The 26,039-nt window shown below is 34.5% G+C and overlaps 2 protein-coding genes across 3 annotated transcripts in view; one reads left to right on the plus strand and one right to left on the minus strand.

Annotated features, from left to right (window-relative positions):
- Positions 1-17,826, plus strand: part of LOC122791251 (intelectin-like) — a 210,593-nt gene extending 192,767 nt beyond the window's left edge. For both annotated transcript variants that reach the window (XM_044058925.1, XM_044058926.1), the window contains one exon: positions 17,002-17,826. In XM_044058925.1, the coding sequence (XP_043914860.1) occupies positions 17,002-17,154 (153 nt within the window). In that variant the 3' untranslated portion in view covers positions 17,155-17,826. The remainder of the gene's footprint in view (positions 1-17,001) is intronic.
- LOC122791252 (cytochrome c oxidase subunit 7A-related protein, mitochondrial-like) lies at positions 13,467-13,802 on the minus strand. The gene has a single exon (XM_044058927.1). The coding sequence runs from the start codon at positions 13,800-13,802 to the stop codon at positions 13,467-13,469; it is 336 nt and encodes a 111-aa protein (XP_043914862.1).
- Positions 17,827-26,039: the final 8,213 nt, after the last annotated feature.

The following is a 26,039-nucleotide window of genomic DNA, read 5'->3' on the forward strand; positions in this document are numbered from 1 at the left end:
AGAGTGGGGTCTGACAGTGCCCTGTATGCCTCTGTGCAGCTATTAACATACTTGTATAGGGTTTCTGTGAACAGTTCTGCATAGGCAGCAGTGTTCTCAGAGTTTTATGGGGGGCTGAAATTTTGCCAGGTTATCACTTAATAGCAGGACATTAGCCTTTGAATAGTTCCTAAATATTTCAGGTTTAGCCGGGAGTATAGGTTTTATTTTTTGTGGTCTGATTTTACCAGGGAAGACATTGCAGTAAGGGGTGTGCAGCACACTGATGAAGGCTAGGTTAACACCATAGCCAAAACCAGTTTATTCTTCTGTTTTTTTTATTTTCATAACTAATGAAATTAGTTAATACAGCTCACAGTTGCTGGCTTCTGCTTTTTGTCTACCATGTGTTTTTGAGCCGTGCAATCACTTCCATGCAGGGAAATTCCTTTTGTGTGCAGCACTTACCCATATTAGTGAGAACCAGATCCATTATCGTTGCACCTCTGGTTGGTATATTGACAGTCTGGTCCATGGTGTCTGTGTTTACAAAGTCCAGGAATCTCTGTGCCTGTACATTTGGCATCAAATAGAATTCTCAGTTAATAGTGGGGTAATTAAATTTGCCCATGAATATGGTATTGGGTTGGATGGTGAGTTTAAATACATGGTATGGGTTTACAGGTTCATAGAGGAGGACCTATAGCTTGCAAGGAAGTGGTATTGGATTTTGCCTATGGTGATATGAACATGGAGAAGCTCAAGTGCATTGTCCTGTTTGACCAGCCTTGAGGTGTATTTTTTTCCACAAAAAAATTTATTTTTCAAATACAGTTGAATAAATTCCGTAGTATTTGTATATAACATCTTAATAACTATGTACACAATTTATATCAGCCTGACACTATAACAGAGCTCAGTATATACAATTACTTTATAGGTATAACAATCCATTTATCAGAGTGTATCTGTTCAATTATTGTAAAGTGTCAATCAATGATAATACTTTTTCCCATGGATTGTTAATAAATGGCTTAGGATGAATCCTTAAGTCTTTAATTTTAATTTCCAACAATGCTGTGGTCTTCAGTAAGCTGTAGAAGTCTTCCAAAGTCGGTATTGTGTTTGAATTCCATTTTCTTGTTATACACTTCCTTGAAATTGCAAGTAGTGTCCATACTAGATACATATTTGACTCATTCAAATGAGGACCTTTGTACACATTTAATAATACTAGAGCTTTAGATGAGTTAAATGATTCATTAAATAAAGCTTGCAAAACGTTTTTAATACCATTCCAAAATGGCTTAATTTTATCATAGTTGAAAAAATGTAATTGCAATCCGCATTGTGCATTTGCTCACACCTCCAACATATTCCCTTCATGGAAGAATTAATTTTAGTAATTCTATCTGGAGTTAAGAATGCTCCGTGCAAGCATTTCCAATTAAAAACTTTCCAGTATTGTGTAAAGGATGTATGTTTTATTGAAAATAAAATAGTTGATTTAATTTCTTCAGTTGGCTGTAATGAGTATCCATTTGTTATATAATTCCAATATGAGAATTTGGATGTTCTTTTATAATTTATCAATATCTTGTAAAATTTTGAAATACTATTTCCCATGTCATAATCATTATATATGATTTCATATAGGTATTTTGTACGTTTAGGTATTTCTTTAAATGAAGAATTACTAATTATTCTGCATAAATCTTGCAAATACATCAGAATGCTTTGCATAGTTAGTTACTCTTGTTGTGGGATTTTGTATGTTGTTTCTATTGTTTGCATATCCAGAACTAGTTAGCCAATCTTGTTATGGAATTTTGTATGTTGTTTCTATTATTTGCATATCCAGAACTTTTAATTCTTTGATACATTGAAACCAACAAACAAATCTTTTCTGTTCCCAGGAATTCATTATTTCTCTGTATATTTTATGTGGATAGCTCTTTGTAACTATGAATGGTGTTTAAAGATCAAACCAGATTTTTAAATCTATATTTACATTGATAATTTTCCTAAATGAGTCAATGTAATAATTAATCATATGCGTTTTAGTGGGCTTAGTTATGTTATATTGCATATTAATACATATGTGGCATGCCAAATTGTTTTTATCTGTTATTTGAATTTTTTTTGTAAATCAAATTCATTTATCGATATTACAGTTAGTAATTCTTTCCAATTTGCAGAATAATTTGGACTTATCCAGTCTGAGATTGTTTTAGATATTGATGCTTTTATATATGTTTCTATATCAGGAAAGGGTGGGAGAACATGTTATTGAATTATAACTAAGCTGCCTCTAAACTGCTTTTGAATTGTCTATGTTTTTAAATTGTCTATCTTTTTAAGCTGGGAAAGCATTTGCATTTTTATTGATTTGATTGGATGATTTTATATGACATGTATTTTAAAATGGGTGTGAGTTTTTAAGATTTCATTTTGATCTGAGGAAGCAACCAGGACAGGTTGTGAAAGTGCTTACCCTTGTAATAACGTTTCTGTGGAATTTCATTTGGACTTTATTTGGATTTCTACTTGGATTTGAGCTCCTTTGTGGTGGTTCAGTGTTTGGAACATATTTTTGTTTTTGATTGGACTATTGTGTATTTGTTCCATCACCCAGGAACAGGGCTTTTTCTTTCTTTACTTTTACTATATCAGGAAAGTTTAATCCTCCCTGTTTCCATGGTCTGATATGATGTATTAAAGCTATTCTGCTTCTTTTTGGAAACCTTAAAAATGTCATTAGGCATGAGTTTATTTCTTTGAGTATATTCCTTTCTGGTAATAGTTGTATTGCCAAAGCTATATATAGAGTCTTGGGTAGTAAAACCATTCTTATTAACTGTAGTCTATCTTCAAATGTTAATATTATTTTGTTCCACTTTTCCACAGAGATTTTAATTGTATTGATGATATTACTGTAGTTATTGAGACTAATTCATTATTATCCTTGCATAACTCAATTCCCAGATATTTTAAGGTATATTCTTGTTTCCCTATAATGTGATTCCCCTTCGTCTGCAATTCTTTTTTTCATTTAAAAATAAAAATTTTGATTTTGATGTATTGAAATGGAGTCCTGAAGTCCTGTAAAGTGTGTCAATTAAAATATCTTATTCTTCTAATGTCTCTTTTGTATTGGATAATGCTAATAGGTTCATAGGTTCATAGATTAGTACTAGGCTAACTGCCCTTGTGAGCCATTTTAAGCCTAGCCAATTATCCCCTGTGAGATTCAAACCCTGTACCTTGTGTTTGTAAGGCAAACACCTTAATATTAGGCCACCTGCCCTCAGCAAAGAGCATTACTTTAGAATTGCATTGTTCATAAACATCTACTCCTTTGATTTTTGTATTGTTATGTATTGAATTTGCCAATATTTTAATAGCCAAATCAAATACAATTGATGACATGGGACATCTTTGCTTAGTACCCTTTGTTATATGTATAGATTCAGAAGTGAAAGGACCTAGCTTAACATACACTAAATTATTTGTATATATATATATTCTTTAGTAGATGAGCAAATGAAGGAGGAGATTCAAATAATACCAGAATTTTGAATAAATAGTCCCAATTTTGGGAATCAAAGGCTTTCTCTATATCTAAGCCAATTATGAGTGTTTCTTTATTTTCTTTATTAACATAATCTATAAGAGAATTTATCCTTTTAATATTGTCATGTGTGTCTATGATATATAAATCCAGTTTGATCATTATTTATTGGTTTGGATAGTGGTATTTTCATTCTGTTAGTTAATATTGTCATAAATATCTTCTAGTCATTATTTAATAATGATATAGGTCTATATGATGTACAGAGGTTTGGGGATTTGTTTTCCTTTAGGATTGGTGTGATTAAGGAATATCTCCAAAAGGGTGGTATTAAAGCTTGTGATTGAATTTCTAATAGTTTTATGGAAGAGGGATAGTATCTTTGAAGGAAAATGTTTATATATTTCCATAATTATGCCATCTATACCTGGAGCTTTATTATTTTTACCCCTTTTTAATATCTGTAATTTATTTGCAGGATATGGGTGCTTGCAGATCTAGTTTTAGTTTTTTGGTATTTTTTTTATATTAGAACATTTTTCATCTAGATTTAATTGATTTATATGTACATTTTCTTTTAGCAAATGTTCCATATAGTGATTTCTATAGGCATTAAGAATGTCATCTATATCCAAGACATTTTTCCCTTTCTTTTCATGGAAGATACTTTTAATGTTATTAGCCTTTGACTGTATTTTGATTATTGTGGATAAATTATGTAGATATTTGGGAGAAGTGGCCAAGGTATTACTTTTTAGTTTTTCTAAAGCTAAACCAGTTTTATGTCTTAGAATTTTGTTGAATTTATTGTTTAATACTTCAACTTTCGTTTTCATCTCCAAATTGATTTTTTTCAGCTTTTACTGACAAAAGTTTGGATTGTAGAGCTAATAATTCAGAATCACATTTTACCATATATGTAATCTTTTAATGAGTCCCATATAATTATTTTATTTATCTCTGTGGTGTAATTAATATGCAAGAAGAACTGTAATTCAGATAATAACCAGGGTTTGAATGCTTTAATTTTAGTTACATATGCTGGAATTCTGAAGTTAAATATTAATGGTTTGTACCTATTTTGAAGTTTCAATATCAATGAACTGTGGTCTGAAAAGGGGCAGGGAGTGATTGAGAAATTAATGATTTTAGAGTGTAAGTCATGGGCAGCAAACATTTTATCTATTCTAGCTCGGGTACCAAATCTGTGATCTTGATGGTAAAACAACAAAGATTTATCTTCTTTAAATTTGAAAGTATCTACAAGATGAAATGATTCTACCCACTTGTTTAAAGCTTTTGATACAGCAGATGTACTTAGCGGTCTTTTATTTGTAGTTTCAGAAATATCAAATATACAGTTAAAATCTCCTCCTAATATTAAGTTGCCTTTATAATTATTGGAAATTAAATCCAAGTGTTTTAACAGTTACTGGTCCAATGCCTGGGAACCAGTATAGATTGGCTAGGGTCCATATTCTGTTATTATATTTAACTATTACTAATGCCAAAAGGCCTTCTTTATCTTAATACTTATAAATGATTTCTGGGTTAATCACATTTGTTTTCCATAAAATTGTTACCCCTTTTGTCTTTGTCTTATAAGTGGATTGTGCCAGTATCATATATTCCTTAGGATTCCATTTGTAATTGTCATTTGGTTTGAAATGAGTTTCTTGAAGGAAGACAATTTGTGCTTTGTTCAGTTTTAAATATTTCAATAAATTTAATCTCTTGCTAGGATTGTTTAAGCCATTGGTATTTAAAGATAATAAAGTTAAATCCATCTTAGGTTATTTAGACTATGTATTTTTTGTTTTATTGTGACTAGTAAACATTTTCCTCCGATAACTATAAAGTATATGTTTGAGCTTTTAAAGGAAATTATCAGTTTTATACTTTGTGTTTACCAATAAAGTAATGTTTTGGTCAGGCATACTAAAAATGTTTTTGTGAAATAACAAATTTAAACTAATAAATGTTAACTAAACTAAGATCCACACTAGCCATGGAATGAAAATCATACCTAATCTGATGGATAAACCTAAATCTATCAGATTATCACTCATAGCTTGACAATCCAGTACATCTGAGCTCCATAAATTGAATTATCATATGGAGAATATTTGTAAGAGGAATAAGCAATATTTATATTATTTTGAATAGATATAGCACTATTGTAGATTAGACAGAATTCTAATACAATATAAATGTCTACTTAATGTATAAGCAATTAATATTTACCTGAAAGATAGATTACAAGCAATTCAATCATAGCAAAGTAGGATGTATCATATATAAAACCTCAGTAAAAAATTATAGCACACAGTTATTTAACATATTCACCCTTACTGATGAAGTCTTTCAAAACTTATTACTTAATATAAATAGATAGTAATGATATGTATACCTAATGTTTATAATGCAATGTATTTTACTAGATATATCAGAAGTTATAGTTCATTGTTTGCCAGCATTTAAGTAATCACTTTGTTTGGTAACTTAAATAAAGCATCAAGTTTGTTTTATGTAAACATTGATGAAAGTTAGCACATTTTAATTATCAGTGCATCTCCCCCCCTATTTCCTACACATAAGGATTTTCATATCTGTCATTTCTTATTATAAAATGAGTGAAATTATAGGTTAAAAAAACAAATTCACTTATTGTTCCCTTTCCATATTCATAAATTGCCATTTTATGGCATATACTGAAAGTTTTTATATTTAAATGGCAACATTCTATTTTGTATAATCAGCAAAGGTTAATCTGAGTGATTATTGTCAATTTAATACTATTTGTTCAGAATATGATTGTTACATTCTGTGACATTTCAAGTTCAGGCTTCTTTTGTTTCTCTTAAACAACTTTGTCAGTTTGGTGTCGCATAAAACATTAGTTACCTTGGTAACCGCTTAAGTACTGTATATGGTCAAGATGGGTTACAAAAACTACAGTTCAAGTTAAAGCAATTACATGACTTGTTATGCATATTTACTTATATAAGAAAGTCATCATACTTCCCCTTGATGTCCAATGTAGTGTATGTCATTTATGACAAGTTAAGATAGCAGTGTTTTTATACACAAGCCCATGTTATTAAATCCTGCCTTTATTTATCTCACTGCTATGTTTTCATAGGTTCATAGCTAGTTACTAGGCTAGTTGCCTCTGCGGCTATTTTAAGCCTAGACAATTTCCCTTTCAGTAATGAGAATCAAACCCTGTACCTTGTGTTTATCAAGTAAACACCTTAACCATTATACCAACCCCATTTAATATCTAAATTTAGCAGACTGCTTCATCTTATATGAAGATTATATATTTTTTTGTCTAGATTTACTAAAATCATACATTACATAACTAGTGTGTGTGTGTGTGTGTGTGTGTGTGTGTGTGTGTGTGTGTGTGTGTGTGTGTGTGTGTGTGTGTGTGTGTGTGTGTGAGGGGGGGGTTGCTTAGTTATTTGAGAGACCACAAGCTGTAATGTTTATTCTTATTATTAGCTCCTTCCAAGCATATTTATGCAGTTCATAGACTTTAAATTATGAGACCCTTCTAGTTTCTTATTTGTTATAAGTATGTTTCCATCCTTACATACACACATATCAGTACTTCAAGCACGGGCAACATGCCCATCCAGTTTTGCCAGAATGCCATTCATTAGTTCATGTGGTGCGTTTCCAGGCTGTTCTTAAAATATCCAAACCAATATTTGTCCTGTTTCATTTTACCAGCCTGTTCCATGCAGTGTCCACTCTGCCAGTGAACCACTTAACACACCTTCCATTCCCACAGATATTTCCACGAGGGAAATCTGATGACTTTCTAGCACTTCCCAGAATCCCAAACACCCCTAAAATCAGCTATCCCCCTATGCCCAAAACATCTGAGTAAGCTCATCTCCCAGACCACTGCAAAGGGTACTGCACAAGACCAAGTGCTCTTAGTCTTTCACAATAACTCAGACTTCCACTCTTATGTAAGTCCTTAATCTGTTTGGACCAAAATACATTTTAAATATAAAATTGTGCTTATTATTTTTTTTTCCTTTATCAAGAATCAACTTAATGAGCAAAATGAAGTGTTGGGAGACCATCAATACGTGTACATGTGGTTTAAAACAGCCCTTTTATTATATAAATATATTTTTTTAAACCAAAAACGTCATTGCCGAGAATCATCTCAGAGGCTCCTCAGACCTGTTAAGTATTATCATTACTCTGTCTCCATTACCATAGCAACCTGGAAGTGTCTGTTTCTGTTAGTGTGTCTTTGTACTTGCATACCAGAGGCTGGCAATGCACCTAAAGCAAAGCTTCACTTCACTGCAACTTCAAGCCTAAATTCCCTCCCTTTCAGCGAGGCAGCGGCCAGGAAAAGAACAGAGAGCAAACAGATCAAAAAAAAAAAAAAACTCCCAACAAGTGGCCACAACAACACACTCCTCCAGCCCTCCCACCTCTCTCTCAGCAGACGTACAAACAAGCCATTCTCTACCAAAATATCTCAAATTACAGTTCTATCCACCCCTTCCCCTGGATCCAGGCTAAAACACCAAATGTCTCTTCCTAATACACAAGCATCAGTAAACCTCAATCACAAGAAGCTTCCTGGAGATGAAAACGGCAACATATAACAGCTGCCAGAAACAGTTGCATCCACATGCACCATGTCAGGTTTAATCAAACAGCACTTGAAGCTATGACACCTGCCATAATTTATATTAATTATGTTTAGATGGAATAATAATGACATTTGTACTAGCTGCCAGACATGGCTGCATCCACGCACACCATATCATGATTGATCAAACAGCACTCGTAGCTGTGATACCTGCCATAACTGATATTAACTATGTTTAGACAGAATAATAATGACAATTGTACTAGCTGCCAGACACAGATGCATCCAAGCACAACATATCAGGATTGATCAAACAGCACTCGTAGCTTTGATACCTGCCATAATTGATATTAACTATATTTAGACAGAATAATGATGACGTTTGTACTAAGAGCTTGCTACTATTATTTAACCAGGATATAAATGACATTTCTAAATCATACTTTAACTGAAGAAGGCATTAGTCTCCATGACAGCATTTTTTTCAAAACACTCTACTGTTGCTGCTATTATATATGATGTCAATTTGTTACATTTGAGTCTGAACTCTGATGATTGGTACCTTGTTGAATTAGTTAATTAATTACTTAAATTATTCTAACTAAAATCAATGAAAAATGAACAAGATATGTATTCACTGAGTTCAAGAAGGGGAATAGAAACTTCTATGCTTGTATTATATGTTGCTTTGTTTGGCTTATATATAATGTAAATAGTAACCCATCTTGGCCTACCTTTGTTTGTGAAGAATTATTGGACTATTTGAACATTCTGAATAAATCATTACTGTTTCTCAGTTGTTTAAGAATCTCTTCTTTTTTTTAAATAAAACAGATGACAAGTGATGTACCATATCATTTGATACTTTGAGAGATGTAGTTGTTAAGAGTTATTTTTTGGGGGGACAGCTATCTTGGAATCAGTTTTTTGTTTCTTCTTTCTAGCATAAGTCCAAGGATTTCCATTTCATCTGGGATAGACACTATGTTGTTGTTTTTGATAGATATAGTAGCTTCTTCTATGTCATTAAAGGTTCTCATCTCATTGGCAAAAAGTATTTTTATCTTGGCTGGAAAGGCCAGCTGTGCTTTAATGTTGTTTTGTTTCAACAGTTTTATTACTGGCCAGACTTTTTTTCCTTTGTTCTAGTATTCTGGAAGAATAATCATTGTCAAACCTTATCAGGTTTGATTGTATTTTAAGGATGATTTTATCCAAGCAGATTTTAATATTAGTTCTTTGTCCAGAAATGAAAGAAGTTTTATAACTATGGATCTAGGTGGAGTATTTTTTGAGTTAGAAGCAGGTTTCCTCAGTGCTCTATGTGCCCTTTCAATTCCAAATGAAAGTCCCTCTTTCAGGTCTAAAAATTCAGCAATCCAGGTTGCTGAAAATGAAATAATGTCTCCTCCTTCAGTGTTTTCAGACAGACCAAAGATCCTTATGTTGTTTCTCCTTTGCCTGTTTTCTAAGTCATCTATTTTGTTAAATAGCTATGTATTCTGTTTAAGCAGAAATTCTTTTTGGAGTTCTTTTTCTTTGAGTCTCCCTTTAACATCATTTAGAGAAGTCTCTATATTTGTTATTTGTGTAAGGTGCTGCTGTAATAGTTCTTTAAGAGTATCAGTCTGTTTTTGAGAATTTAATTTAAGATTTTCTAAGTCATTTTTAAAGCCATCCATCTTCAAAGATAGTTCCTGTAAGGTAGAGGTCAAAAATTGCAGTTCTTTTTTCAAAGCAGCATCTGGATGAGAATTCCTTGAGCTGTTCATATTCAGTGACTGAATATATCTCCAACTTATCTGACAGGAACATTTTTGTATATCGCAACCAAAATTGATATTTATGTAGTTTAGTAGTTTATCTATAGAATTCTGATGGTTTAAACTTGAAAATAATAACATTTTCCTATATTATTACCCTAGTTTATGGAGTTCTCAAAATTCACTGCTCTCAGTTGGCCTCCACCTTTAGACCCAGTAGTAGCTGGTCTAAATGTGTGGAAGGCATTATAACCTAGCACTGTTGGTGTGCTCTCCATGGCTTTAAACTATGTCTCAATGACTACACAGATGTCAGCATTCTCTAGGTTGAAGATAACTTCTAGGGAGAGGAGTTTTTTTTGTTTAGACTCCTGGGATTGAGCAGTAATACATTTAGATTTTCTTGGTTTTGATTTGTTTTGTCAGAAGTACTTTCAGTTTGGCATTGCCTAAAAAAGAAACCATGGTGGAAGACAATGTTTAGCTAATATTAAAAAGCCTAGAGAGGAGAGGTGCAGACCATCCCTGGAAAGCAGCATGGTCTGTTAACCTTCTCCTTCCATGCTGACAGATATTGCATCCCATTAGAATGACACAAGAAACTAGGCCAATTATTAAAGTCTGTCATCTTTTGTTTGTATTGTGGTATCATCCAAGGAGAAGGTAAAATGCTGCTCAATGCTAGGATCATACCAGCCTGAGACACATATTCCAATGATGTCTCTCTTCACATAGTCTAGGGAGGTATGTCTCAGGTCATTTACACCCACATGGACTATGACTGAGTCAAACTGGTACTTGTGGTCCAATGACCTGAGTGCGTGTGTAATGTGGCAGATCATTGCTCCTGATAAGCAACTGACCGTGACTTTCTCCTTACTCAGTCAGGTGAGAGGGACACCAGTGTGTCTCATGATGTAGTTTGCAATGACCAGAATGTTAGATTGTGTGGTGGCTTGCTCTATGGGCTTAGTAGTAGAGGTTCCATTAGATGTGGCTCTATGTGTTGATGTGGGTGTTGTTTTAAAAGAGTGCCTTTGGGGCTGCGAGGGTATTTGTTGTATATACTTCATCTAGGAGATCTTTGGAGTTTAGGAAGGTTACATTTAAGAGTCTCAGCATATGCGGGTCTATATGTTTGCTTTGAATTGTGTGTGATGGGTGCAGTGTGTATACTACTGACAACCTTACTGACATTTGGAGTACTTTCATGTGAGAGCTTAGACTCCAGTGACATTGTGTAAATACATCTCTCACATGCCATATCAGTGTGTTTGAGAATTAACTGGTTGCCAGTAAACAAGAGACAATTTCTACATTGCCTCAGGATGCCCATATCCACTAAACTGGTAACAGAGATAGTGGGAAAGTTCATATCCATGGCAACAGACCCTTTTTTATTTATTAGACATCTGGAATGTGAATATAAAGCAATGTCAGGAATATCCGGTTTGCAACTCTGGGGACAGTCTTTGTCACTGCAAACTAGTTGTCCTGTGTGAAACTAAGTATTGGTGAAATTTCAATCGTGCTTTTACAGGAAAAATGTCATTTAAATTATTTTATTTATTTATTTATTTACATTTGTTTACCGGGAAATTCCAACTGGGCAGAGGGTCCTTTTTCAGCAGATGCCCAGGGAGAAAAGCTCCACATCATGTACATGATAGACATACAAAGTTGCAGCAATAGTAAACAACATTACAGGTTGTTGGCTTTAATACAATAACAATATATTGATTATCAACAGTATATACAGAAAATGTTGCAAGTTAAGATAGTTTCTTGTCAATTATCTGTGTTGATAAAGAGGACTGCCAAACACTTGAGGGGAAACTAATACACAGACTGTAAAAAATTAAGGATGAAGTATTTAGGCAGATATTCTGAAGTTAAAAACAAATCAAGCAGTACTCTCTGAAAACAAAGGATTAGGTTGTGAAGAATGATGTAAAGAGGGAGTCACATGAATGGCTACTGCCTGGCTACTACTAGTGCTGGTCTCACCACAACTTCACTCTGCTTGGATACAATACTCCTTTGCTTCTTCTCTCACCAGAAGCAAAACCAATCCCAAGATGAGAAGCAGGCCACAGCCTGTTTGGTGATCCACAGTCTTGTCCTATATGATGCAAGGGTCTGTAGGCTTGTTGTAGCCTTTTCCTGGTAGATCTCTTGAATGGCAAACAGACCAATCAGGAACGTCAAGCACAGAAATTCAGTGCTCAACCAGAAACTGTCAGGAATCAATGCACTCTGCTCCTTCTCTCACCAGGAGTTGAATATAAGCACAAATTCCAAACGATCACCTATGAAGCAGTTATTAGACTTTCTGGTATCAGCAATCTCCAGGAAATAATGTCCCTGTGCTCCTTCTCTCACCAGATGAGAAAACAAGCACTAATCCCAAGATGACTACTGACAGGCAGATTGTGTGCTCTCCAATAACTGGTGGTTTTGCAATTGATGTTTAAAGATAAGATGAAAAAAATGGGTTACTATCCTAAGCACTGCAGTGTTCACTAACCACTTAGATACAAAAAAAGGGGGTAACAAGGTTTAGCTGTCTAATTGGAGAGTTTCTAATTTTAAAAGAGAAAGATAGCTTGAGAGGGGGTGGGCACTTTTCTATTCTGGTTCTATGGAATACAGTGGGATGGCTAATAAATGCAAATAGCTGTAGGGGAGTGATTTCACAAAATTATAATGTTGTGCTTACTCACAACAGACAGTGAAAGGGGATAGGGAAGGAGATATGTGGTCAAATTAACACAAGGGTCAGGCAACTAGAAAGATAGTTGTATTTAAGAACACAACAGCAACAGGGTGGGAGGGTGGCTAAAATCTTTAAAAACTTCTGTGTGACTCACATATGACACGGCTGTGGTCTCTTTCCTAGTTTTAATATGCAATTAAAAGCAGAATACAAGTAAAACACAGTGTAAAGAAAACAGATTATAGTATATAATAAATTAGAATAAAGCAATAAAGTAAAATACAATAAAGCAAAAGCAAACAAACCTTTTTAGTCATGTTTCACTAAAATGCTTCACATTTTGAAGTCACTGTAACAATGTTGAAGAAAAACAAAGTGCAATATTGTAGTATGTGCTAAGGGTAGATATAAAACTGAATAAATACAGTACAACAGCTTCAAGAATGTTGCAAAGAGAGGTGTTTATCCCTTTGTTCATGAGAATACTCTCAATTATGCATACTGATTATATAGCTAATGATCTGACTGAATCAAAGGATAGTAGCTCAATAATTACTAACAGCTCTGAACAGTGAGATGTTTAAGTTTTTGCCATTTACCAGAAAACAAAATTGGCCCCAAATTATATTTTAATGAAAATCTAAACAAGGCAACATTTAGCATACAACTAAAATTAAGTGCCTTAGCCAAGTAATAAATTCAGAAAGATCATATGCTAAAGCTACACGGAAACCAGAACATTGCAGAAGGTGAAAATGATGTGAAGCTACTGGCTGAAGAATGGAATATGGCTTCATCTGAGTAAATTCTTCATTTCTTATGCTTGGGTTGGGCTGCCATGTAAAGTGCTATAAAGCAATAGACTGCTACACTAACTGTCAGAGTGATAGTGGTCCGGTAGAGAAGCTTGTCAGGAACTCCTCGTTTTATTGGCACACCATCAGGTCTCTGGAAAAGTCTCTGTAAATCAAGCACTCTGTTTATTCCCATGTACTGAGAAGACTCTGAAACTGGTTTAATGGGTGTTATAAAAATGATAGGTGATGCCTCAGACACAGCAGCTGGTTTTAGACCCTGAGTACAGTATGCATTAGCAAGTAAGGGACCAGTCAGCTTCTGCATAAAACTGCTGAATTGATAATACATTTTTACAGACATTGCTAAAATTGTAGTGGTAGTAACCTAGATTACTGAGATTGGTAGTGGTAGTAAACTAGATTACCGAGATTGGTATTGCTAGTAACCTAGATTACTGACACTGGTAATGGTAGTAACCTAGATTACTGTGATTGGTAGTGGTAGTGCTAGTAACCTAGATTACTGAAATTGGTAGTGGTAGTAAACTAGATTACTGAGATTAGTACTGGTAGTAAGGCTAGTGGAGTTGTGTTTGTTGGGTTATGTAAAGGTAGGAGTTTTATTGCTTGATACTGGAGTTCTAAAAGAAATAAGGCAATGAATTATATATCTAGTTAAATGTGGGATTTTAGGAAATATAGCTAGATAAATGAAGTGGTAGTAAGTTTAGATTTTCTTTACAATAATCTGTGATTTTAGTAATAATAGGTAGATAAATTGTATAATATAGTAAGGAGTCGAGTTTCTGTTTGTAGCAAGGTATTATGAAGAATACAGCTGGGATGCAGTAGCTGAAGTTGTTTATTTAGGATATGGATTATTTAAGTTTATAATAGTTTAGATGGATGATTTTAGTGCTTTCAAAAAGGCTGGTTGTTAGTTTATACAAGAGAAGAGTGATATGATTGTGTTTTTTAATTGGTGAATGATGTTTAGGTTAAAAGAGTGGACTAGTATATTTGAAAGTGCAGAGAGTATGTGAAAAAAGAGTTAAGTGATGTTTTTCTTTAAGTGAAAGTGGTTATCATGTAATTGGTGGGAGGAGATCAGTGCTGAGTGATAAAGGAATGGATCCAGGGGTAGCTAGAGAATTGGGTGGGAGAGGAATGAATTCTAACAGTCCACATCTGCATGCAGAGTTCCAGAACTGTAAGGTTAAGGGAACAACCAGAGAGCAAATGTGCCAAAACTCAAATAAATAATTTTTAGTGTTGATCTCATGCATTTATGTTTGACAAGGTGAAAAATAATTACAGGAAGAAAGATTTAATGGGAGAGTGATATATAGTCTGGAGAAGCCCAAGTCTTAGACTGGTAGATAACCTTTAGAATAATCCACATTTCTCCAAGTATGTAATGAGAATATAAATGTACATGTATATGTGTATGCATATATACAAAATAAAAAAATACTAATACATTAATATAATATTAGGAATTTACAGCTGGAGAAAAAATAAGTAAGATTTTGAGACAGAAATGGAAGTAGTTTGCAGCAGAGGTAAATATAATGCAGTGTTATATTTGAGAGGTTGAAAGCTGAAACATTAACATATGACAGACATTCACAATATTAATACAGTGATTTATAGCTAAAGACTATTTTATGGTTTGAAAAAAATGTTAAAAAAATGAAGATGAGATTTTGAGGTAACATGCAGTATTGTCAGGTGGAGATTATTAAGGATGGACATGAAAGAGACATTTAGGGGAAAAATCATTTTGAGAGTATATAGGAGTTAGTAAAAGAGGCTGAGAGTGAGAGAAATGTCTCCTTTCTCTGATATGCTGTGATAACAAAGTTAGTATATTTAAAATGCAAAGACCAGGTGACAAATGTTAATTCTTTCTTGTTCCCTATAATGACTGGAGAGGCAGGAAAACACCTGCATGTATCTTAACAGGCATCAGGATAAAGTGATACTATTAACTCCATAAAATTCATTTGAAAACCCAAAAGATAACAATACACAAGTCAAATAATGCCATTCAGCTCTGCAAAATCCATTTTCTTTTGCCATCAAATTTAATTTTAATTGATCATGGTTCTCTTCCTTTGCCTCCATTAACACCCTTATTTTCAAATTATTACTGAATACTTGCCTTCCCCCACAAACTCACATTCATTCATTATTTACCATTAACTCCATCATATACTAACCCAAACAAGCTGCAGAACTTTACACAGACAATTTATAACCATGATTATGTCTTAATATTGGCCTTTAACAGGAAGGCTAACAGGATCTTTTTTTTTTTTTTTTGGCAATATTTCTAGAAATGCTTCGTTCCAGGATAATGGTACAGCTTGGTTGTAATAAATTCAATAAATACTCCCATTAAATATGGAATCACTTTGTCTTTGCTAAGTCTGCAAATTTTAGTTAGCAAAACATCACACATTTAAGTTGTACCCAGTGTCTTACTCTTGCATCTTCTCTCAAATTTCCTCTGCATTTAGTTTTTCTAGGTGCTTTTGGATCCTATGACTGCCAATGATCCAGACTTCTTAATTGTTCTCCTATGTTGAGTATCAGTCATGGAGATGAGAGCCATACAGAGGGCACTGTCATCCAGGCAGCCATGAGGGTAACTTGTGTCCCTTCCTATGTCCATTTCATTGATCTTCTACTATGGCGATGATGCACTTATCCAAATGACCCATGGATTTCATTTCACTATGTCAGTCTGGGAATGTTTGTGTTTTTCAACAGATCTTAATTTTCCTCTGGCTGAAGAAGTATACAGTAATGCAGCCCTCTTGTCATTTTGTTTTTCTCATCCACATGTGAGCGGGGTCATTTTTATATGTAGTCCCTAATCCACTCCAGTGGCTAATGTAAGCACACGCATCATTGTGGGGACCTCTTGCACCCCTCCTAGAATGCATGCACTCTCCCACACTGACATTCCATTGGCTGCCATCTTTGACTTGGGGGTGCTATGCACACATTCTTCTCTGGGATGGCATGTGTCTATTATGCAAGCTTTCATTTGACTGGGAGCACTCATACCTGAAAGGAATGCTACCAATCCGTCCTCCCAGGATATATGTATCTGAATAGCTTCCAGGTTTTAGGGGGAAAAATTCTGCTCAAATGACTCCCACAAAGTCCTGTTTTTTGGGTTAGACTATGAAGTTCAATTATCAAAAGATCAGGCTTAGCTATTGAAGGATACATTAACAGGTGCAAGGCTGGCTCAGAAAGCAACTGATGGAATATATTTGCTAAGTTTATTTTGGGCTCTTTGTAGGTAGTTTAGACTTAGAAACATATGTTGTCTGGTAAACCAAGTCCCCTTCCTTACCAGTAAAATGAACAGCTGTAGCTACTAAAACTTCTTTAAAATCTAATCCATGGCATTGCCTTATCTGTTCTGTTTCTGTTGATTGATTATTGATTAATTGGATTGATTGATTGATTGATTGATTGATTGATTGATTGATTGATTGATCGGTTCATGTTATTTTTATTTGTTTTTACAGTATTGTATTGGAGGTGGTGGCTTCTTCCCACAGGGAGATCCAGCAACATGTGGAGATTTCAGTGGATTTGCTTGGGATGGTTATGGAACAGGAACAGAGTGGAGTGTGACCAAAGAAATGCTGGAATCAGCTGTGCTGTTATTTTACCACTAAAAAATGAAGACAGTCAGTGGACAATTGTATTCAGATTTCTTAGCATGCATTATAGAATTTCTATCACTTAATCATATTATTTTTCATTAATGTCTAGCAGTACTGCAATATTTTAATTTGATTAGAGTGTAATAGCCAGTTTAGTGTTCATTGTTTACAACGTTGTAATAGAAAACTAACTTTTTGCTAGATATAAACACAAGGCGATGCAGACATTTTTTTTTGGCTTTAGTCAGTTTAATTATAAAATGTTATTGAATGCGAAGAAGATGAAATGCATCAGTGAAGCTGTTGGAACCTGTTGTTATGCAAAAGAAAAAACAATTCCCTTATTTAAAATTATAAGCTTTTTTCTAGGGCATCTTTACAGGGTCAGAAAATTTGTTGTGTCTCTGCAAATTAATATTAAAATTATGTGCATAACAGCAGTAAGTACAATAGCTACCTTTGTCTTGGTGGGAGGGGCTCACAGTGTAAATAAATAAGAAATGGAAATTAACAATTACAGCTATCTATTTCCAAATGATACACATCTGGTTAAAATACATTTGACATCTGTGAAAAGTTGTGATTATTAAAAAGAAGTAATATAAACTTGTAATTATTAAAACATTCTGTAACACTATTGCATTGCCATTGAACTAATAAAACTATATTTAGTGTTCTACCTTAGTTTAGCTCAGTTTTTTGGACAATTTTGAAGATTTGCATAATCTTAAGACCCTGTTTTGACAGCATGTTATGTATTCATACTTCTGTGGCCATTAACAAGAAAATAAACAGTAGACTTTTGGCGTGGTGGTCAACAGATTAACATTGTGAAAATAGTCCTCCCAGCATGAGAAATTATAAACTAATATGAAGCCAGTTATCAGCATTATTTTTGAAATACTCAGTTTTGACTAATAAATTCACTGTCTGAATCTTTTCAGAAATTAGGTATTTCTAAGAAAAAGTACTTTAAAAAAGATGCACGCTGTGCATGTTGGGAAACGATCAATACCGAGCTTAGTAAAGCGACACGTTTACCTACAAAAGGAGTGGCCACCAACCAAAATATGGCCAAAAGCAAAGCATTAAAAATAGGGGATACTACAATCTTTGCTGAGAATTCAGGACATACTAGACAGAAAAGTTGCTAATTCATTCTTTCAATAAGACATTGAAAAGAAGGCAGAGTTTGTCTTAAACTGATATCCGCTCATGCTAAGGTATTTTTTCTAGTGGCATCAACATTTTTATAAAGACATAGCAATCCCTAAAGAAACAAAAAAATGTATACAACGTAATAAGAACTAGAAAACAGAAAAGGACTGTACAGATCAATTTTCAACCAGTAAGATCATTATTGCTGGTGGCCAGGATCGGAATGTGCCTGTTAATCTCTTTCCAATGTTCACGAATATGCTTAATTGGCAGAAGGAAGTTTAGAAACTGACTAAAATGATTAGAAAAAGCCTGATTTCAAAGCAGATATCAACGGTGAAAGTACTCAAAAAGGTGAAAGAGGATCAGTAATACCACAGATTTATTGAACTACTAGGGGAAAATAAAAAAAACATAAATCCCACTTGTTGAATTAGTGGAAGAATGAATATGTGAGTATATTATTTAAATGACTACCAAAAAATAGAGAAGTGAATCAATGTAGTGGTAAAAAGAAAAAGCCTGACAGATTGAATGTAAGGGATGTTATTTTATTATTTGGGAGTCATCACATGAAATATTGTAAAGTTTGAGTAAGGTATTAAATGATGTAGTAAGTAATGTGAGTGATGGAATAAAGTCGTAGTCTCTAGCAAAGTTATATAGTTGTAGTACAGCTATTTGGGGAATGGGGGGTGTGACCTGAGCATATGCTGAGTAAAACAATTCATTTGAGTTTAAACTATTTAAAAGGTAGAATTGTGCACATAAATTTGGTATATATGGGTAGTTTCATGCTAGTTATGTCAGACAGTGCAAAGAACAATAAAATATTAGAGAGGGATCAGTAGTACAAAGCTTTCAGCCATTTATTTTCTCTCTTGATGCTCTGTAAGCTGAAGGGGGTGTAGTTTACAGAAAGGTTTTACTGGATACTTATGAATTTCATTGGAAGGCTTGAGGTAGACAAACAGAGGTAATTTAAAGCTCCTGAGGGATCTAGGAATTTTATTGTAATATATATATATATATATATATATATATATATATATATATATAAACACTTGTTGACAATGACCTTTATGAGAGATCATTGAGAGTTTTCTGCAATAGTCTGTATTTATGTAAAAAATTACATTACAACTTTAAGTGCCAGAATACAATAATGTGACATACTTTGTGGTACATAGGGATAGTGGTTTGCAGTACTGTTTGATAGGAAGATAATCCTCTGTTACAGCTCCGCTAATGTGTCATCCATATTGCAACATTTTCTCTTGTCAGTATTTGTGCTAATCAATGAGCTGAACATATGCAGGGAACAGCAAGACCAAATACAAAGGAAGAGAGGAAAAGACCTAAAATGTCATAATAGTGGCATGAAATCTGTACTATTCTCATAAAAACCAAAGCAATGTCTTTCAGCATCTCCCGTTGAGGGTCGCCACAGAGGATCACCGGTTTGCAGATTGATTGGCAGTGGAGTTTTTATGGTGTTGAATGCCAGCCTAGCGCCCATCCTTCAAGGAAGGCACACACACCTACATGCATGTCTTTAAAACTCGATCAACAGGAGTGAGGACATGCAGAACCCACACAGAAGTCGCTCCAGCTAAGAATCAAACTAGAGAACCTCTTGTTGTGAGGCGACAATGCTAACAGCTGCACCACCGTAGCTGACACCATTCTCATAAAACCAATAGGGGAAAATAATCAGCAAAAATACAGTAAAAATGTACACTGCTATGAAGTGCATAGAGACTGTATACTTGTATACTCTCCATGCATCATGCATACATTAAAAACTTTCAGCTAAGCACTCTTTTATATACAACTCATTGCTATTTGCATAATAATTACACTACTGTCTTATATGTAGATGCTACACCACAGTAACATTTTAGTGGCAGGATATTAATAGACTAACTTGGTCTATGTCATTAAGGTAAAAGCAGAAACTGGCATGCATCACTATTTATATAAGTTCAGAACAGAAGGAGTTGTCAGGTTTTTAAAGTGAGCCTTACCTATATGTCACCTATGAGGAGTTGTGTGAGCACTCATTTGTATACTTTGTAATGATGGTTCATGCAAGTCCTTTCTTTTAGACACACATGTTTAGATGAGCCTCAGAAGTTGAGCAAAGTTATATATAAATTTTTTCTAAAATGTTGTGCCTCTGACAGCCATTTAGGGATCTCTATCAGTTGATTGAGTTTTCAGAAACTCAAAATTCAAATGATCAAGTTTTTGAAAACTCGAATCTTTTGAATCACGGTACAGTGAGAATTGGGAAATTTACCCTTTTTCACTGCAGTGTGATCTTAGATTCAGTATATATATAATTTGCAGGGGGTGCAGGGGTCTTGCCCCCAGCATAAATATAAAAAAGTAGCTTTTTTTTCTTCTCATTCTAGTTTTCAGAAACTGAGTCATATGGTCTTGTCCATATGAATTTTGACAGAAACTCGATCATCTGGCATAGATCCCCATTTTAGCACTAGTGTTCTATCCTGTAACCAGAGGTCAGTATGCACTGAAGAAACCATGATTCCACTGGAACAAGCAATATTCAGAAGTCACAGCCATAACAAGGGGAAGGAGTTAGGCACCATTTTTGGTATCTGATTCTTCTTGTCTAGTTAATAAATAGGTGGGAACACGTGTATGCATTGTGCAGCTGAGAGGGAGGCTTAACTGTCTATGTGGCAGTTGGGAAGCAAAAAACATTATTAACATGCCTCATGCTTTCACTGCCAGTGTCTCTAAAGTCTGGTTATGATTATGTTTTATATATATATATATATATATATATATATATATATATATATATTGAAACATGCATGTTCATAAAAGATTAATTATGATGCTTAATGCATATTTGTCTGTTTAACCAATATTCTTACCTTACAGGTGGCATAGAGACAGAGAGAGAGACCCAGATGAATTTGAATAACTAATTACACTGAACTTTAAAGGCAAGTTCCCTTAAATCCCCCATGAGGAGTGTCACCCCCAAACGTATATATACCAATTCAAGCTTGCACAACAGTGAGTGAAGACAAAACCTCCATTGTTGCAGAAAGTTGTTGGCTGATGGTTCTCTATTTATATGTGTTCCCCAAACTGTTATCAATGACTTGACAGGAACTCTAGAAAAAATATGAAGAGCACCGAATAAAATGAAGCCAGGGAAAGCAGCAGGCTCAAATAAAGTCATTGCAGAGGCAGTGTTGATTGAATTAGGGGAGAAGTCACTCCTGACTGTGCTCATCATGGCATGGATAGAAAGGCATACTCCAAATTACTGCTGAATAAGCATGCAGGTTCCAGTACACAAGAAGAGAAGAGCTATTTAACTGCAGACTCTTAAGCAACAAACTCCTGTCGGACCAAATTAAATTGCTGAAGAGGATGACTGATAACAGATACACAGAATAGTAGAAAATAAGATGTGAGGTGAGTAGTCCAGATTCAGATCAGGATGCATCTAATGTTTACAGATAGACACTTTATGGAGAAGAAGTTGGAGATGAGTAAGGAGTTCAATCAACTTGGAGAAACATATGACAAGGTCCTAAATACGGCAAGTTGGTCAGCTTTACGATAGTTTGAAGTCCCAGACCTTCTGGTAGAATGTGCAGGCTATTTTGAAAGACTCAGTAACACAGGTATAAATGCAGCTTATACTCACAGAGGGGTTGCCAGTGGGACTGGGTAAGCATAAGGGGTTCAGCGCAGAGCCAATTGCTGCTCACTCTCGGACGGACTACATTAGCAAACAGCTTGGATCAATCAAGCTGCTATATGCAGACAATATGGAATTAAAATCAAAGTCTGAACAGGAATTTCAGTAAATGAGGGGAATGCTAGAATTCAAAACTGAAAATACATGAGATGAAGCTCAGTACAGTCAAGACAGTGGCCATGGCAGCAAATCTAGGAAAGCAGAAGAAGATGAAAGCTGAGATGAAAAGAAAAGTAGTGGAACAGATTAACAGCACCAGGCATCTGGGTGGGGGAGTGGAGAAGAAAGGAGGTCTGAATGAACCCCATCCGTTATTTTAAATAAAACCCTTTCTCTAACAGTACCACTAAACAAGACACTCACACATCACGTCGCATATAGAAGCATACATGTACGATACTGCATCTTTTCCATTACCTAGCCTAGCTCTTGCTCTAACCTTCATAAGAAAACACTGCCATGTACAATCTCACCTCTAAGGATGAAACATTTAACATATCCAAAACGTTTGGCATTAACTGACAATCCCACTTACCACAACCTCAAATACTCAATCCTCCTCCTTCCAAAAACTCCTGTACTAAACAAAAAGTGCTATCAAGCAGTTTAAGCAGCAGTCAGTGCTGGTGATAAATTGACTAATCGATAGCGTGAACTGTACCCATATTAGACAGAGAAAGAGAGAGAAAGATATTATCTATCTCTATATGATGTGTGTGTGTGTGTGTGTGTGTGTGTGTGTGTGTGTGTGTGTGTGTGTGTGTGTGTATATATATATATATATATATATATATATATATATATATATATAAACAGAGAGAGAGAGAGAGAGATTTATTCCACAGGAGGTACCTGGAAAAAGAAAAAAATATATATTCTTACACAGAAGAAACCAGCACCTTAAAGTTTCTACAAAACAATTTTATTTAGAACATCAGTGCAAGGATTTCAAATATTAAAAGAGTAAACCAGATTTCATCCCTCAGGTCTTCATCAAAGCATCCGTTTTACTCCAGGCAAACACCCATCCCCAACATATCAGATGACCACTTAAAGCCAATATAATGCCAAAAAAATCAGTATCTGTGTAAACCGCTAGTATTATAATTTAAATTTTAACTAGGCTTTTACTAATAGAGATGCTCATAGAAAAACTAACTTCCGGCTGAAATTTATTAAATAAAATTCCCAGCATAATTTAAAATAAATAAATGAATGTTAAAATACATTTTCAGTTAAAAGGTATCATTGCTGCCATCAAGTGGTAAAAAACATACAAGACACAGAACTTTCAAAACCCTTCCAGCTACAGAAGTACCTGCAAATGTATAGCTAACAAAACAATCTATTCTGCCATTAAGTGGTAAAACATACACAGACCATTTAATCCTATAAAAAAACATCCCGCTTCAGAGATTACAATACTTCATTCAGTCTGGTTCAGTGTAAAGTAACCAAAGTTAGTATCCAAACTGTTACTAGGAGAAGCCAATAAAGAATTTATTTGTATAACTGAAATGCTGAAAGAAAAATACTGGCCTTTCCAAGATTGTAATCTGAGGCTTAATTATAATCTGTTATTAATTGTAATACATTCCAAATAGCACCACTTGAATTCTGAAAGTATAGTAAAATATCATCCACAAAAAAGTGATATTTATCATAGAGTTGCAAAACTTGTACCTTTAATTTGATATTACTCGAAATAATGGATCCAGAGAAGAAGAAAGAGAGAGGGCAACAGAGAGCATCATTGCCTTGCACCAGCTAAAATTCTAATTAGATCAGATTGCTGGACATTGAAGGGCAGACAAATAGAAGGTGAATCATAGAGCACTTGGATTACCTGGATAAACTGCCTATGGAAAAAAATAGAGGATTATGATTGAGTCTCCAATCATAACTGGCTTATTATGTGTTTGAGACATGGATTGAGAGGTGATCATTGGCATTCATGTCGAGTACACATAATAAAGGATCATGATCGAAGACGTGATCATAATTCTTTGTTGTGCATGAAAATCAGATCCATGTACTACTTGTTACAAAAGAAAAACAGTGCTACATGTTTCCCAGCTTTCAAAGCCATAAAGCACTTAGCGAGCACTGTCAGAAAGACAGTATAGCATGTCTTTGCAAATGTCAGAAAAGAAGCATAACACATTGTCTTAAATTAACTAACATTAGGTATAGATTACTGGTACAGGCAGCAGGAAGAAAGAAATTTGTTTTTAATTATGCCACTGGCATTTGCATAACAGTACTGACATGTTTAACTGCCTAGTGTAATACCCAGTATTAAAGGCTGAAGCAGGGGTGCTTAACATTTGTTAAGATTGGGTCTCCTGCTATAGAAGTGCTTAACTAGTTTGTCTTTCTTCAAGTACTGAAGTGTAATCACTGCCATCTGCGCATTACAATTCTGTTTAACACCTCAAAATGGAAGGGGATATGCACCTGGTGAAACATTTTAATACTGTGCAAGACAGATTAAGCAGACAAAATTTTATTATATTGTTTTTGGCTGGTGACCATGAAACCCGACTGTAATTCTGAGATTACTAAAGTTGTTCATGACTGAAATAATATAGCCAAAATAACAGAAAAGCATTTTACATCCAAGTTAATAAGTGAGATGGGTTGGTAGTTTTGACAAGTAGTAGATCCAAGTTTGGTTTTAAAATAAAAATGATTTAGACTGATTTAAGTATTTATCAGTAATGCCATGTGACTTGATATGGTTGAAGCAGTGTAGCAAAAGTGTGTCCAGTGCTTTACCTGGTTTTAGAGTGGAAATCACATCTAGACTAGGACTTCTTGAATACAGAAATATTCATTCATGTGATTATTGTTTCTTCTGGGAGAAAACCAGAAATGAAATAACTCAAGCAAATTGTAACATCTTGTTAAATAAAATGTGGAATATTAAAAGTATACATTTATGTAAACTACTTGTAAAAATTAACTAAGTAACTAGAAGTTAAATATAAAGGACCTCATTCCCACTGATTGAGGTAATACTGTTTGAGCCATGATTCAATTTAACCAAACTGGTTAACAATGTAAATAGAATAGTAGCCCATTTTGTATATTTGGCACCTACGTGTAACTCATACAGAATGAAATCCAAATCACAGAGGACAGTAATTACACTCCAATACCGGAAAAAAGACAAACCAGTCAAGTACTTCTATAGCACAACACCCAATTTCAACAATTGTTAAGCACCCCTGTTTCTAACCCATTATTAAACGAGACAGTGGATTTTAAAGCAAAACTTTGGGCAAGTCCTAGTACCAAACTATGAGCTGTTGTGTGATCTGGATAACCTTCCAAATCTTGAGTTAGTACTTCACCTTTAATGAGCAAGTGGGTTACCATTCATTTTTCTACCCCACTGATAAGTGGAACCTATGAAGCCTCAAAAAGAGACCCTCCCTTGAAAGGAGAGGTGCTGGCTTCTGAGAGGCCATTTTATCACTACTGGGCAATGCTGTAGGTGACTTGGTTTGGCTTAATCTTTGTCAGCAATTAAATGCTGGGCAAGATTTACCACAATGAGCAAACAAGTGTTCCGACTGCCACGAGCCACTCTTTATCAACTACTTTAAGGCCCTTAGCAAAGGCTGTCCAATCTTACTGTGTAATGTTACTATTAATCCAAATGGTATTTTGACCAAGAGCAAGGCTATTTATGAGTGGCCTGTACACTGTCACTAAATAGCTATGCAAGTACTTTAAGAGCTTAAATATCTCTAAACAGAACAACCAAATTGAAAGGTTTAACTATATTTAATACTAAATAATAAAAGAACAAGATAATACCAAATAAGTAATCAGTTACATCAGAGATCAGAATCACAGGGAATATTTAAACAACATTGCAGGACAGTCTCAAATAAATAAAGAATACATCTAAGTTATACTTTACTATATTTCTATCTGAATCTAAGAAAGAGTTACTATGCCATAAAAACTTAGTTATAGCAAG

This window comes from Protopterus annectens, chromosome 17.part0 (genome assembly GCF_019279795.1).
Source record: "Protopterus annectens isolate FY-2018-M chromosome 17.part0, PAN1.0, whole genome shotgun sequence".
Taxonomy (NCBI): Eukaryota; Metazoa; Chordata; order Ceratodontiformes; family Protopteridae; genus Protopterus; species Protopterus annectens.

Excerpts from the sequence above, each read along its gene's own strand:
- LOC122791252 (XM_044058927.1), bottom strand. The coding sequence starts at position 13,802 with ATGTATTATCAATTCAGCAGTTTTATGCAGAAGCTGACTGGTCCCTTA.